Below are 15,402 nucleotides of genomic sequence, written 5' to 3'. Positions count from 1 at the left end.
TTGCACATATTGCGTGTTTAACACTTATTTGAATGAATATAAGAAAGAAGAGAGAGAAAAGCACTCTGTATTGCATGGGTCTCTGCTTATTTATTTCATGAGCTCAACTCTTCAGCTTTTACCGAATGATGCCCCACGTTATCGTCCACTCAGCATACCTGTGCTAGGTCACTTCCATGCAATGATATATATACTTAGAGTAAAGGGGTCATATGACTTGGCTTGCCTGGTGAAAGGATTTTGTTTGGGGCAATTGGAAATTGGTGGTTTTCTGATATATTGGTTCTTTGCTTAAAGGGTATGTTGGAAGCTGTTATTATTTGGTGCATTAATTCAGGCATTTATTAAGCATCTATTATGTGGTAGGCATTGAAAATATCTAGATAAAAACAAAAAGCTCCTGACCCTATAGGAGCTCAAATTCTGTGGGAGGGAGGGAAGTATGGTGGTCCAGAGGTTCCCAAACTTATTTGGCCTACAGCTCTTCCTTTTCCCAGAAAAAAATTACTCAGTGCTTCCCCTTCCTCAAAAACTATTTTCTTTTTTTTCTTTCTTTTTTTTTTAAAATTTATTTATTTAACTTTTAACATTCATTTTGACAAAATTTTGGGTTCCAAATTTTCTCCTCATTTGTCCCCTCCCCCACCCCTAAACACTAAGCATTCTGATTGCCCCAATCTGCCCTCTCTTCTATCATCCCTCCCTTCCCTTGTCTCCATCTTCTCTTTTGTCCTGTAGGGCCAGATAACTTTCTATACCCCATTACCTGTATTTCTTATTTCTTAGTAGCAAGAATAGTACTTGACAGTTATTCCTAAAACTTTGAGTTCCAACTTCGCTTCATCCCTCCCTCCCCACCCATTTCCTTTGGGAAGGCAAGCAATTCAATATAGGCCATATCTGTGTAGTTTTGCAATTGACTTCCATAATAGTTGTGTTGTTTAAGACTGACTATATTTCCCTCCATCCTATCCTGCCCCCCATTGCTTCTATTCTCTCTTTTGATCCTGTCCCTCCCCAACAGTGTTGACTTCAAATTGCTCCCTCCTCCCACTGCCTTCCCTTCCATCATCCCCCCCACCCTGCTTATCCCCTTCTCCCCCACTTTCCTGTATTGTAAGATAGGTTTTCATACCAAAATGAGTGTGCATTTTATTCCTTCCTTCTGTCAAATGTGATGAGAGTAAACTTCATGTTTTTCTCTCAGCTCCCCTCTTTTCCCCTCCACTATAAAGTCTTTTACCTGCCTCTTTTATGAGAGATAATTTGCCCCATTCCATTTCTCCCTTTCTCCTCCCAATATATTTCTCACTGCTTGATTTCATTTTTTTAAGATATGATCCCATCCTATTTCATTCACTCTGTGCTCTCTGATTCTGTGTGTGTATGTGTGTGTGTGTGTGTGTGTGTGTGTGTGTGTGTGTGTGTATGTAATCCCACCAACTATTCAAATACTGAAAAGTTTCAAGAGTTACAAATATTTTCTTTCCATGTAGGAATGTAAACAGTTCATCTTTAGTAAAGTCCCTTATGACTTCTCTTTGCTGTTTACCTTTTCATGCTTCTCTTCATTCTTGTGTTTGAAAGTCAAATTTTCTTTTCAGCTCTGGTCTTTTCATCAAGAATGCTTGAAAGTTCTCTATTTCATTGAAAGACCATTATTTCCCCTGAAGTATTATACTCAGTTTTGCTGGGTAGATGATTCTTGGTTTTAGTCCTAGTTTCTTTGACTTATGGAATATCCTATTCCATGCCCTTCAATCCCTTAATGTAGAAGCTGCTAGATCTTGTGTTATCCTGATTGTATTTCCACAATACTTAAATTGTTTCTTTCTAGCTGCTTGCAATATTTTCTCCTTGACCAGGGAACTCTGGAATTTGGCCACAATGTTCCTAGGAGTTTCTCTTTTTGGATCTCTTTCAGGTGGTGATCAGTGGATTCCTTGAATACTTATTTTGCCCTCTGGTTCTAGAATCTCAGGGAAGTTTTCCTTGATAACTTCATGAAAGATGATGTCTAGGCTCTTTTTTTGATCATGGCTTTCAGGAAGTCCCATAATTTTTAAATTGCCTCTCCTGGATCTATTTTCTAGGTCAGTTGTTTTTCCAATGAGATACTTCACATGATCTTCCATTTTGTCATTCTTTTGGTTTTGTTTTGTGATTTCTTGGTTTCTCATAAAGTCATTAGCCTCCATCTGTTCCATTCTAATTTTGAAAGAACTATTTTCTTCAGTGAGCTTTTGAACCTCCTTTTCCATTTGGCTAATACTACTTTTGAAAGCATTCTTCCCCTCATTGGTTTTTTGAACCTCTTTTGCCAATTGAGTTAGCCTATTTTTCAAGGTGTTGTTTTCTTCAGCATTTTTTTGGGTCTCCTTTAGCAAGGTGTTGACCTGCTTTTCATGATTTTCTTGCATCTCTCTCATTTCTCTTCCCAGTTTTTCCTCCACCTCTCTAACTTGATTTTCAAAATCCTTTTTGAGCTCTTCCATGGCCTGAGCCCATTGAATATTTATTTTGGATGTTTGGGATACAGAAGCCTTGATTTCTATGTTTTCTATGATGGTAAGCATTGTTCTTCCTCATCAGAAAGGAAGGGAGGAGATATCTGTTCACCACGAAAGTAGCCTTCTATGGTCTTATTTTTTTCCCCTTTTCTGGGCATTTTCCCAGCCAGTGACTTGACTTCTGAGTGTCCTCTCCACACCCACCTCGCCTCCAGATTAGCCCAGCCAGGGCTTGGGGTCTGAGATTCAAATGCTGTTCCCCAGCCTCAGGGCTTTTAGCAGGGGTGGGGCTGCTATTCAGTATGAGATAAAGTTCAGGTGCTCAGGTTGGGGCAGGGCCACCACACGGAGGGGGGGGGGGTCAGTGCCCTCAGGCGGTTTATGTGGAGACCTTTTGACAATGGATCCAGGCTCCTGCCTGCTTTGGGAGCCCCTGTCTGGTGCTGCCTCCTGAGGGGGCCTGAGTTATGGGGACACCCTACTCCCCTCTCGGCCAGCCAAAGAGACTCTCTCACTGACCTTTAGCACCTGTGGGTGGAGGGAACTGCAGAGCTGCTGGAGATTCCATCCGTGGAGCCTTCACGAATCTCCTCCTCTTGGTGCCGCGCAGCCAAGGCAGGGCTGGGCTCTGCTCTGGGTCCAGGCCGCGACGGACCTTTCATGTTGATTTTTCAGGGCTCTCTGGAACAGATATCTCCTCCACTCCGTTGTTCTGTGGCTTCTGCTGCTCCAGAATTTATTGGGAGTTCTTCTTTAGAGGTATTTTATGGGCTGTGGGTTCGGAACTAGAATATGTGTATCTTTCTCAAAAACTATTTTCTTTAACCATGTAACAGTTTTTTTTTGAAATTTGCATCATTTAAAAAAATATAAAATATATTTTTAAAAAATGACAGATCTTAAATTTAATAATTTTTTATAAACTTGTGGATTTTTTCTTGCCTTGAAATTTTCATGATGCAATATTGCATCATGTAACCATATACTATATAGTATCATATTGTAAACAAGTCATTATACGCATATATTCTTGCCAGTGCATGCTGGACTTTGGACAGCTTGACACACCTTGCTTGTAAAGACCTGTTGGGACCACTGATTGGTTATAACTTGCATTTTGTGTTTTTATTTGGAAAATAATGTAATCAGTAAGATTTTAACTCTGTTATATAACACATGAAACATACTAATGGTTTTTCAAAATGTTCTTCTCTTCTTTCCTTATGCTTCCCCTGTCCCCTTATTTTTATTCGGTGCCCCCCAGTTGCACCTGTGGTTTCTACCACTTGCCCCCCTGGATCATTCCATCTTCCCCCAGAGGGCGGTATTGACCACTTTGGGAACCTATGGTGGAGAAGACCAATAGAGACAAAAGGTTTTCCCAACCAGGAACCAGAGGCCCCTTTTTGCCTTTGTCTACTCTTAGGTCCCACATCCATCTGAGGGAAATAATTTATAATCACAGAATTTCAGAGCTGAGAAGCAACTTAGATATCATTTCAACCACATCTCTCATTTTACAGGTGAGGAAATTGAGACCCAGAGAGTTGAAGTGATTTTCTAAATGTCAGACAGTTAATAATTGGGACTAAACTCAGATAACTAACTTCAATTCTAGGTTAGTAGTATTTTTTTTCACTAATAATGCTACCCCTCAGCCCTCCTTATCTTTGAATACTTTTGCCAACTAATCAAAGTAATAAATCATTTCATGTGTTGGTCAGTTGACTACTGTATTCTTCTATCTCTGCTTGGTCCTGAGGATGTTCTCAAGGGGTTTACATTCTATGCTGGGAGGCTAAGGGATAAGTACAAGAAAAGTACAGTGATGGGATGATTGTGGTATGAAGTACAACTAAGGCAATCAGGAAGGGTCACTTGGAGGAAGTGGCAAGTTGAATTGAGCCTTGAAGAGATTGGAAGGGATCTGGTTGAGGGTGACATTTCTAGACTTGGGGGCAGCCTGGGAAAAGGCACAGAAACAGGAAAAAGAAAGCCATGTTCTGAAAATAACAAGCAGACCAGTATGACTGGAGTGAAAAGCATATGAGAGAAGGTATTCTGTCATCATTGTAGAAAGATCTGGATTATAAATGGCTTTAAATGTCACACAGATGAGTTTAAGTTCTGTCTTTTAGGCAGTTGGGAGCTAATGTCTAAGGCAGTGATATGGGTAGACTTGCCCTATAGAAATGTTAATTATGGAGGTAAATTAGGGCCAATTGATGTAATATTTGGAAAGAAAGTCTTCCAAGGAGTTTTAAAATGAGGGAATTTGGTCAGTTTCTTCTGCTCATTTAAATTTTTATATTTGGCAGCAAATAACTGGCAAGCCTAGAGGCCTGTATTGGGCTACCCGAGTCTTTCTTACCTGTCCAGGTCTTCGGCTGGCCACGCCGGATGCACGTATGAGAGAAAGGACGTTCCAGAGTCAAACAGGGGTTGAGCTTTATTACAGGGTTTCGGTTACAAGTGCAGGGGCTCTTCTTTCTTAGGACGAAGAGGGGGAGATTTCCTAAGAAGGCTAAGCTTAAGGGAATGGAAGTAGAAGTACAAGCGGGGAGAGAGGGGGAGGGGAGAGAGGAAAGAAAAGAAGCGGAGCCCTACTTTTCTCTTTGGCTCCACACGTGCTAAGAGCTTTTAGGCTTCCTCAATCCTACTTAATCTTCAGCCACACAGTTTGCATCTCAATACCGTGCTGTTAGGTAACTAGGTGTGCTCCAATCCGGGACGACCTCGAGGGCAGGGAGACTCCACCCATCAGGTATCTCCGGGGGAGAGGCGGAAATACCCGAGCTAGCCGAGCTAGCTCAGTCTGACCTTCTCAAACCCCCGCTGTTCATGGAGGGCCTCGTAAGACTCTAAGATTTAGAAGTCCCACTTTTACCTGCCCGAGACTGTCCACACGGAATTGAGCTTCCAGTCCCAACAAATAACCCTTTAGGTAATGCAGTTATGTGGCAACTAGATAAAGAAAAAAAAGGGGAAGTTATGTACATTATGTCTCCAAAGCAGATATTAAGAATTGGTTTTTAGGGGTAAAAGCAAGAAACTGCCAAATCTTACAAGATATATGCATGTATACATCTATGTACACACGTGTGTGTGTGTGTGTGTGTGTATTAAAATGACACAGACATGAATCTTCCCAGCAAATTCAGGAGAAGTATCAGAAATATAGCCTTGTATCTCTGATCAGTTAATCTATCACACATGTATTAAACATACCAGACACTGTTGCTAATCACTGGGGATATGAAAACGAGAAGAGGCAAACAGTGTTTGTCCTTGAGGAGTCTCCAGTCTAATGGTGGAGACAGTATGCAAACAAATACATATAAAACAATCTGTATACAGGATAAATAGGAGGTAATAGAAGGTAGGCAGTATAATTAAGAATGGTTGGGGAATTCTTCCTGTAAAGGTGGGATTTTAGTTGATACTTTAAGGAAGCTAGGGAGGTCAGTAGTTGGAGCAGAGGAACAGAGGAGGGAGAGTGTTCCAAGCATGGGGGACAGCAAGAAAAAATGCCTGGACCCAAAGAGATGAAAATTAAAGTGTTTATGAGAGTGCTTATGGTATTTTCACTTGAAATTCTATTTTTGAATGTTAATTAAGATTCCATAGGAGGTCAGGAATAACTTTCTAACACAAAGATCTTGTGAAGAGGGAAAAAAAATTACTTATTATATGCTACAGAATATATATACACGCATATATTCTGTAGCAAGCAATATTGATCATTTTGTATAATTACAATTATAAAATTCTAAGAACTAGATGCACTCTTATGTATTGACTCCACTGGACAATCTCTGTTATAGGCTTTCAGGTTATGTCCTCGAGTGGAGTGACTATTCTAATAGATACCAAGGTCCCTGAAACTTTAACTCATTGACTTCCACCAGTGAGATTATCTTTAGTAACCAGTAGTTATAATTACCTTCAAGCAAAGGCATTTACTAAGATGGCTTAATCAGGATAGTAGTCGCAAAATGATAACCCCTGCTTCCCTATAAATCTAGTATACACTCTTCCATAAATATATACAACATCTGTGTGATCTGAGAATAAACTTGAGTATTCTCATAGGCAAATATGTAGGGAATACATGTGACCAAGACAGGTTATTCATTGAATGTTTCCTTGTTCTCCTTGTGAATGCTATATTACCAATGTGATACTGACAGCAACCACTATGAGCATGCAGAAGTATTTCCAGGGTTGAATTGCAAAATATAACAAACTTTCTTCCTCAAAGGCAAAACCAATATATTTATTCAGATACCACAGATACCACACTGTGGTATCAAAGTACCACAGGTACCACTGTGGTAACAAAGAAGTTTATACACATCACCAAGCATTGACATCCCCAAGCCTTTCCTCCATTAGACCTCCCCACAACCAAGCTCCCCTAGGCAAAATTCCTGCCTCTCTCACTTGCACTAGATTCTCTGTCTCAGCTCTGCCTTGCTCTCTCCCAGTCTCACTCTCACTTCCTGTTCCACCCATTTGGCAAGCTCCTTCCACCATGGACTCCTTGTGACTCAGGCTTCATCTCAGCAGTTAGCTGGGACTGAGTTCAAAGCAGGTCACTTAGGCCTATTAATGGGTGGGAAAGATCTTCCCATTCCATTAATATTACATTTGGCCCCAAGATCTTTTGTGTCCATTACGTAGGTCAAAGGGAGTTTAGGGGTAACTGGTATCAACATAACTTCATAACAGTGTAACAGGGATAACATAAAATAAATACATAAAGCAGTATCTTAGGGTGGGGGCTTGAGCATAAGCATCCCATCATTCTCCCTTCAAACAAATGGGACTCAAAATTCCTGGGGGTTTCTTCTGTAACTACTTCCTGCTGAGATTGGACGTAGAGCTGTCCCTGCATCAAGACGTCACATTCAAGGGATCAGTTATTTAGCTGGAGCTTGGTCGATACCAGGTTCAGTAGTGATGCACCACAGTCTTGGACAGAGGGTGATATCCAGCTTAAACTGTCATTCATCTATAAGTGGAGGGTACCAAGCCTATAGGAGGCAAATCTAGCAAACAATTTGAACAGACAAAAGCCATAAACAACAAGGAGAAAATGACTAGAAGCAGAGTGAATACACACTTTAGTTCCCCTCAGGCAAATTTAAAGTCATACTTCTCCATGTATCCATTCCAGTGATGTATTCAGGAGTGGGTACAGTTATCATGGTAAATTTTTCCTTAGGTAATTATCCAATTTTCATTATTAGTTTAACTTATGTGGCTGATATTTCAGCCCCTTCCAGTCCTGTGATGGCAATAGGAGTTCCATGTTTAAATTTGTCAGGGCTTCCATATATGAGAGGCCTCTGACCCAGTATTTATCAGTGCCCTAGTTACAGTAGTTGATCCACTTTTCCAGTATATGGTTAAACTGTTATGGGGTCTGTAATCCCATCTGTGTATTTCTTTAGTCTGAGCTGAGCCTCACTCTCACTTCTTGCTTCACCCTTCATGCTCCACCCATTTGCAAGCTCCTACCACCATGGCCTCCATGTGATTCAGGTTCCATCACAGCAGTCAGCTGGGCCTGAGCTCAAAGCTGGTCACATAGACCTGTTAAGGGGTGGGAAAGATCTTCCTGTTCCATTAATATTACAAATGGTCATCTAGATCTTCCTTACTGTAGCTCAGCTCTCGGTTTATAAGGCTAGTTATCACTTAGAATCCATAGTTGGTTGTCAGAGATCTTGTTCCTTTGAACTGCTTCTTGAATGGAATGTTGCCCCTTTGTGCCTGGGCTTCCAGAGAAAGTATATTTCTTTGCTCCTTCCTAGATACTGCTTAACTTCACGTCAGACTCTCTCAGGCTCTTTCTAGACTGCTCTCTTAAAGGCCAGCTGAGGTTTGGTCAGTTGTGGGTTATCCAATGCCAAGTTCTCCCTTCAGTTTAAAGTGCTTTCTTTCCACTTTGTAAAAGGATTACTAGGCTTAGACAAGTCTTTGTATTTTATTCACATAATATCTTATTACTTCTCTTACCTTTCATTTTCTGTGATTACATCAATTAATTATAGGGTTGCTTAGGACACATCTTCTGTGGCGTGCCTGTGGTCTTGTAGGTAGTGTAAGTACCAGGTCTTCCTGATTCCAAGAGTCATTATCCTATGCTGCCCCCAACAATCCATGGTAGCCCGAATCGTTTCTGAGAAACTTTCCATTGGAATTCCTATCTAGTTCTGTAATTCTGACTTGTTCTGTTCCCTGCACTTCTGTTCCTTTCTCCACCGTGCCTTTCCTCAGTGACAAGGCTGTTAGGAATCTGAAGATTCCTTTAGAATTAACTTAGCCTCCCGGTACCTTTTAGAACAAATCCTGTGATTGTGTCAGCCTCTATTGTCAGGACTAGATTTGAATGAACCTAAGAGGGATTCCATGGCTGGAACCCACACAGCCAGAATTCAGGTAGGTTAAGGAAATTCTAAAAATGTGGTGACTAGTAGGTATCAGTCACATGAAGTTATGTGTGCTGTGCTGTCTTGTTCCTCACAAGCTGGTGCCTTAAAGCCTTTATACATATTGGTTGTTTAGACATTTGGTGAGTGTATTCTAGAATATCTGGCAACCTCTCTGGCTGTTTAGGGTTATAATCTCTGGACATCACAGAAAATCTTGCAAAGATATTTCAGTTTATTGCTGTTTTAATATTTCAACCAACTATGCAGACAGATCTTTATTGACACTTATTTAAAAACTATGGATAAATTAAGCAGTTTGCTTTTACACTTCTTCTGTAATCTGTTTTATTTTCTGACACTGAAGGAAATTGGTTGTGCAAATTATAGTTGTACATCTAAGGCAGATTATGTACCTCTTCTCATGTGGTTTTTGAATGGTAAATGTTGGTGATTAGTACAGTTGAGTTTTTAAAAATTTTTCTTTTGCTTTATTGTTTCTGAATGTTGGTTTCAAATATGTTTGTAATTTTGGATATAGTCCCAGTTTACTGAATGATTTCTGTGGTTATGGCTGTGTGTATATGTATGTGTGTGTGTGTGTGTGTGTGTGTGTGTGTGTGTGTGTGTGTGTGTGTGTGTGTGTATTACAACTTAATGTGTGTTTCATTTGGTAATTATAATATATAGTAACAGCTTTATTATCTGGTATGTTGGGGAATGATGGAATACCTGATGAGTCAAGAGTTCTAGTAGGTTGCTTCACACATGTTTTTCCAGAAATTTTAAAAATTATTTCCCTTAATTTCCCACCTTTAGACTTTTAAATAATTAAAAGGATTTACAAAGGTTAGTTACTTTTGTTTGTGAAAGTTTTTTGCTCCTCCTGACTTCTTCCCACAAACTCAGAAACTCTTCACGCACAAAACATCACAAGTGGCATCAAATTCAAATTAAAATTGATCCCTGAAGCCACATATTGCCTTAGAAAACCACAGCTTGGCATTATCCATGTTTTATTGTATTTTTAAAAATTTTGTTACATATTTCCCTGTTAGTAGAGACTGTGATACCTCTATCCTGAGACACTAATCTACCGGCAACTCTGATTAATTTTGGCACAATAATATTATTTATTTATAATTATGCTGTTATTCAATCATTATTAGAATATTTCATTTTCAATTATCTTATATCATTTATATTGTAATTTCATTATCTAATACATTGTCACACATAATATATTTGCATATTATATAGTTAATTATGTAACCTATAATTATGAACAATGTAAAATTCATATAATATTATTCAATTAATAATTTTGGTGAATAATTAGGTTGATAACTTGAGTTGTAGAATATCAGAAATTCTACTTTCTAGTGCTTTCTCATTAGGCAGTTTTGGGGTAACACAGCATATATTGGAATATAGAAAGTACAAACTAAAAAACAGTGGGGGAAACACTTCAGTAAGTTTAATTATTAATAAAATAACATAAATATTAATACCTATCCCATGAAGTAATGATGTGATAAGTAGAAGAGTAGTATTTGAATCTAGGTCCTCTGACTCCAAATCCCAGTACTCTTTCCATTTTCTCAATTAAAGTATGATTTGGTTTATTTACATATAATCATTGAGGATCACAGGATAATTCATAGAATGCTATAGAGGCATAAAACTAAAAGGGATCTTATCATCTTGTCTACATGTTATTAACTTGGAGTCTGTGTATTTAAATTTTTTTTATAACTATTTCAATATGATTGATTTCCTTCATAGTCCTATGTATTTTGTTTTAGGAATATAAAAATATTCTGAGATGGAGTACAAAAGTTTTATCAGTCAGCCAAAAGAGTGAGTCCATGACCTAGAAAGAATGAAGAATATTGTCTAAGCTCCTAATTTTATAGATGAAAAAACTGGGAGATAACTAGGGAGATAAAACGATTTGCCTAAAACCACACAAGGGGCTTGTGGCAGAGCCAGCTTTAGGATTGAGGCCTCTTGACCCACACGCCAATATTCCTTACTTCTTAGCACATGCTGCATCCCTTTCATCTTGCACTAAGCCTAAGTCTTTTAGCATTTCCTGCTGCCTATAGGGTATTTTCTCTTCAGTGTCCTACTACCATACAATTTAAAATTAAATAAGCAAGTTTTCCCTACTCATAGTTTCACTTCTCTCTCCCTTGTTTCATTATCCCCAGGCTTATAAACTCTTAATATTCCAGAATAGCAAGGGAAAGCTGCATCCGATCTTCTTGTACAACCTCATTTCTCACTATTCTCCACATGGCATACCCTATACTACTTAAGTCTAAGTCAGTTTCCTCCCTGTCTTTCAGATGATTCTCCAATTTTTGTCTTCGCTCTTTCTGTTGCCTAGTAAATTCTTCCTTTCTTCCCCAAGTCTACTCCTTAAGGCCTCCTCGGACTATTCTAGTCAATCATATTTTTTCTTCTGTTAATTTACATCTACAATAGGTGGTGCCAACCATAATAGATAGTTATTTCAACCATTTTTGTATCATTGGCTGAAGATTTCAAAGTCTGTTTTATTCTTTTCCATTACAAATTCCTTTGCTTGCTTCTTCAGGTATTTGGAATAAGGAGTTTCATAAACAGGCTTTGAGATACAACTGGTATAGTAAAATCTAATGTTTGTTATTCTGCTTTCATTTCAGTCTCTTTCAAAACTGAAAAATCTTGATAATTTATATTTTTGTTCTTAGAAAAAGTATATTTGATGAATACAGCCAGATTACCAGTCTTGTTACGGAGGAGATAGTTAATGTCCATAAAGAGATTCAAACATCAGTTGAACAGATTGACCCTAGCACGGAATATAACAACTTCATAGATGTTTACAGGTATGAGATTTTCATTCTATTTTCAACATTTATGTCAGAAGATTGAAATATAGTTGAACAAGTGTAAAAGCATTGTAAGGCAAAAAAAAATTATTTTAATTATTGAATTTTATTTATTTTGAACGTCATTTTTTAATCTCAAAGTAAATTAGTTCAACTAACATGCATACTATGTGCTAAGCTTTGAGAGTACAAAGACAAAAATGAAACCTTCTAAGATCTTGGATTATACTGCGTAGAGGTTTGTACAGTATGTACATGTATAAATAGATAACAGCTAACTAGAAAAGGGAGATAATGCTAATGATTATGTACACATATGTCAATTATATTTGCTGTTAGCCATTTTGAAGTAGTACTTTTTCAGTTTTTACCATAACATCACTTAGAACTTTGCCTTTACGTACGAAAATGTATCTTCTCTTTCACAATTTATATTTTTAGTTTCTTTAGACGAAAGTGAACAGAATGGTTTACTTTGTTCTTAGTTATTTGTGTGTAAATTTATCCGGTAAAAATATGTATTTTTATTAATATCATCTGAGTGGAGCAAACTCTTGATCTGTCCCAAGAGTTTGTCTATGCAAGCTGTGGCAGGAAAGAACACAATGGATTTTGCATCCAAGGACCTGAGTTCAACTATCACCTCTATGAGTGGGCAAATCATTTAATATATCAGCTTCACTTTCCTCATTTGTAAAATGAGAGGTTTGGAAAAGTTGTCCCTGTGGTTCCTTCTGGCTGTCACACCATGTTGTATATTTGTCTTGGTATTTAATGAATAGTATATGCAATCTGAGTCACATCTATTTTCCATGTTTTACCAGATCACCAGCTGTTGAGGAGCAAGAAATTGAGTTTGATGCGTCTTTACTTGAAGAAAATGAAAGTCTTCAGGCTAATGAGATCATGTGGAATAATTTAACAGCAGAGAGTTTGCAAATAATGTAAGTAGAAAATTCAAACTATTCATAGATTAATAGGTTAGATTTAATTTTTTTATTAGATTTAAGTGGTTTACTAAATTCTGAATGCTTATTTTTATATAATATGCCATAAAATATACTATTATCCTAGTATTATATTCATTCTTCTATTTAACATACATTTCACTTATATAATAACAATAACGTTTAGTAGTCAGTTTTGGTTTTCCTCTAAAATTCTTTAGGTCAGTATTCCACCTTTATCTAAGGAAGCATTTTATGTTTCACCATTTCATTTTTTAAATGAAGAAAAAGAAATATGGTGGTCTTAAGTTTTTTACCTGTATTGTTGCATTTATCTTCCAAAATAGTTCTGTAGGGGGACGGATTATGATCACTGTTTCCCAGGTAGACATAGTATTTGAGCTTTTAGGGGACTTTGAGAAGACTAGTTTAACTCCTTAATTTTATAGATGAGAAGAATAAACTCAGAGTGGTGGTGTGATTTTTATTAGTGTTCACATAGCTAACTAGAGCTGAGCTGGGACTATGATTCAAGTCTTCTGACTCTTGATCAAATGACCTCTTGTCATAGAATTCTGTCTCTTATTTTCTTTAAAATCAGATTCACTACTAAGTTGTATGAATTCCATTTTTATTAAATTTAAGAGGTTCTAGTAAATTCAATTTAGTTTAACGAATGTTGATTATGTTTGTGATATGTTCAGATAACCATGTTGGATCTTGATGGAACTAAAGCCAAAAAAAAAAAAAAAGGGAAAATGCTTCTGCCCTCAAGGAACTTATTACATCGTTTGCAGGGAGATATAAGTAAATATAAAGTATGTAAAAATTAACTCAGAAATAAATCTAAAGTAATTTCAAGGGAGAGAATATGTTGAAAGCTTAGGAAATCAGAAAAATCTTCATGGAAGAGGTGGCAATTAAGCTGCTTTGGAAGAAACTATGGATTCTGTAAGCTGAAGGTAGAATGAGAATGAATTCCAGACATTTCAGTTGTGCTTACGGAGATCATGGAAACAGTGGGGACTAGATCTTTCTTAATGTGCTATCTGTGCTTTCTTTCATTAAGCAGTTAATAATTAACTTTTATATTTGTAATAGAAGGGTCTTTTAAAAAATTATTTATCCAATCTCATGATTGACTATAACCATTACAAAGAAAGTTTGTGGATAAATATGGATCTGTCCCTTTGTTGTACAATTGCTGCTAATGAACCTGTTCTCATTTTATATGTTATTTCTTTAAGCCTGAAATTTTTGTTGGGCTTCTTCTGTGGACTCTTATTTCAGAAGGTCAAATTTAATCATTATTTATTTATTTTGGCGCTATAGGATAGGATTAAAGAATTTCCTTTGTTTTTGCTGCCTTCACACTTGAGCCTTTGTCTCTTACATCAATATTTGCTTTTGGTCATTCTTGAAGAGGACCATACCGTCAGCGCAGTGATGCCAAGACTTGCCAGTCAATTAGATTTAAGTGAGGGAAGGCTGTGCAAAGCCACCAGCCTCACTTTCTCCTCTGGAGCCATCTAGGTCTAGTGGCCAGAAATGAATCAGAACAACTGGATCTGGCCCCAGTGAGTGGGGGGACCTTGGTCTTTTCAAGCTAAGATTTTTAACAGGTCTCAGTTTGACTGAGGCAGTGCCCATTCAGTGATTAACACCTAATAAGAAATGAGGTGGAGAATGGCCTCTTAAAGAAACAAATTAAAATTAGATCTGGGAGGGGAAGACCCTCAGGGTTTCATGCCAAAACAGAAACAATTATTTACATTGATTCTGAGCCAGTCAGGGGCCTTATGCTGGCTAGTCAATGAGAGCTGGAGTGATTTGGGGTGAAGGGCCTTTAAGAGAAAAAACAAAAATAGTTTCAGAGATTAAAATTTATATTCCTTTTGAGCGAAGGACCCATAGTTAAGTGTGTGGAGAGAAGGAAAGAAGAAAGGAAGAAAGTAAAGGCTTGTCCCCAAGCTTGGGATACTTTCCTTTTTTGTGTTTTGAGCATCCTTCATTTTCTTGGAGCTGAGCTAAAGTTACACCTTCTACAGGAGCCCTTTGCTGATCCCCATCCTCCCCTCTAGATCCTCCCCACTCTCATGCTCCCAATTAACTTGTATTTATTTTGTATAGACTTAGCATATACTAACATCAGTACATTCTATCTCCTCCAGTAGGATGTAAACTCATTTTTTTCTTTGTATCCGCAGTGCCGAGGACACTGCTTGTCACATGATAGTTTCTTGTTGATGGATCATTCTTGGTACAGCAGTTATAAAACCCTGTGGCTGGTTCTTAGGAATGGGTGTCATTTTGTTCGGCCTGGCCAAAAAGAGCTGGAGGAGCTGAAAGGTTCTTGGCATAGTAATTTATGTAGGTTGAGGATCAATCTATACAGTTATCCTTTCCACATTGTGGGAAGGAGGTGGAGGGCTAAGGGTACAAGAGTGCCCTGGTGATTTTAAACTTTAAAAATTTTTTGGTCCTCCCTTCATACTTGAGAAGTCTGAATTTTTTTGTTTATGGGATGTTTATAGTTATCTTTTTGCAAAATTTGGATTAACTGTTTGGTCAAAGGCTCTGTGCTGTCTGCTGGCCTTTGTATCTTGTCTGTAGCTTCCACAAAATTCCC

The 15,402-nt window shown here is 37.9% G+C and overlaps 1 protein-coding gene across 11 annotated transcripts in view; it reads left to right on the top strand.

Annotated features, from left to right (window-relative positions):
* Positions 1–15,402, top strand: part of FER (FER tyrosine kinase) — a 288,512-nt gene that overhangs the window by 67,141 nt on the left and 205,969 nt on the right. For 10 of the 11 annotated variants that reach the window (XR_011964436.1, XM_072597264.1, XM_072597267.1 and 7 more), the window contains 2 exons: positions 11,686–11,823; positions 12,651–12,770. Coding sequence is in view for 10 of the 11 variants with exons in the window: in XM_072597264.1 (XP_072453365.1) it covers positions 11,686–11,823; positions 12,651–12,770 (258 nt within the window). In the remaining variant the exon portion in view is untranslated. Of the gene's footprint in view, positions 1–4,033; positions 4,118–11,685; positions 11,824–12,650; positions 12,771–15,402 lie in introns of those variants that run through there. The other variant, XM_072597276.1, reaches the window with a different exon arrangement.

Source organism: Notamacropus eugenii, chromosome 3 (assembly GCF_028372415.1).
Source record: "Notamacropus eugenii isolate mMacEug1 chromosome 3, mMacEug1.pri_v2, whole genome shotgun sequence".
In the NCBI taxonomy this organism is placed as follows: domain Eukaryota; kingdom Metazoa; phylum Chordata; class Mammalia; order Diprotodontia; family Macropodidae; genus Notamacropus; species Notamacropus eugenii.
The sequence above is the reverse complement of the archived record's forward strand: the minus strand, read 5'-3'. Positions and strand labels throughout refer to the sequence as shown.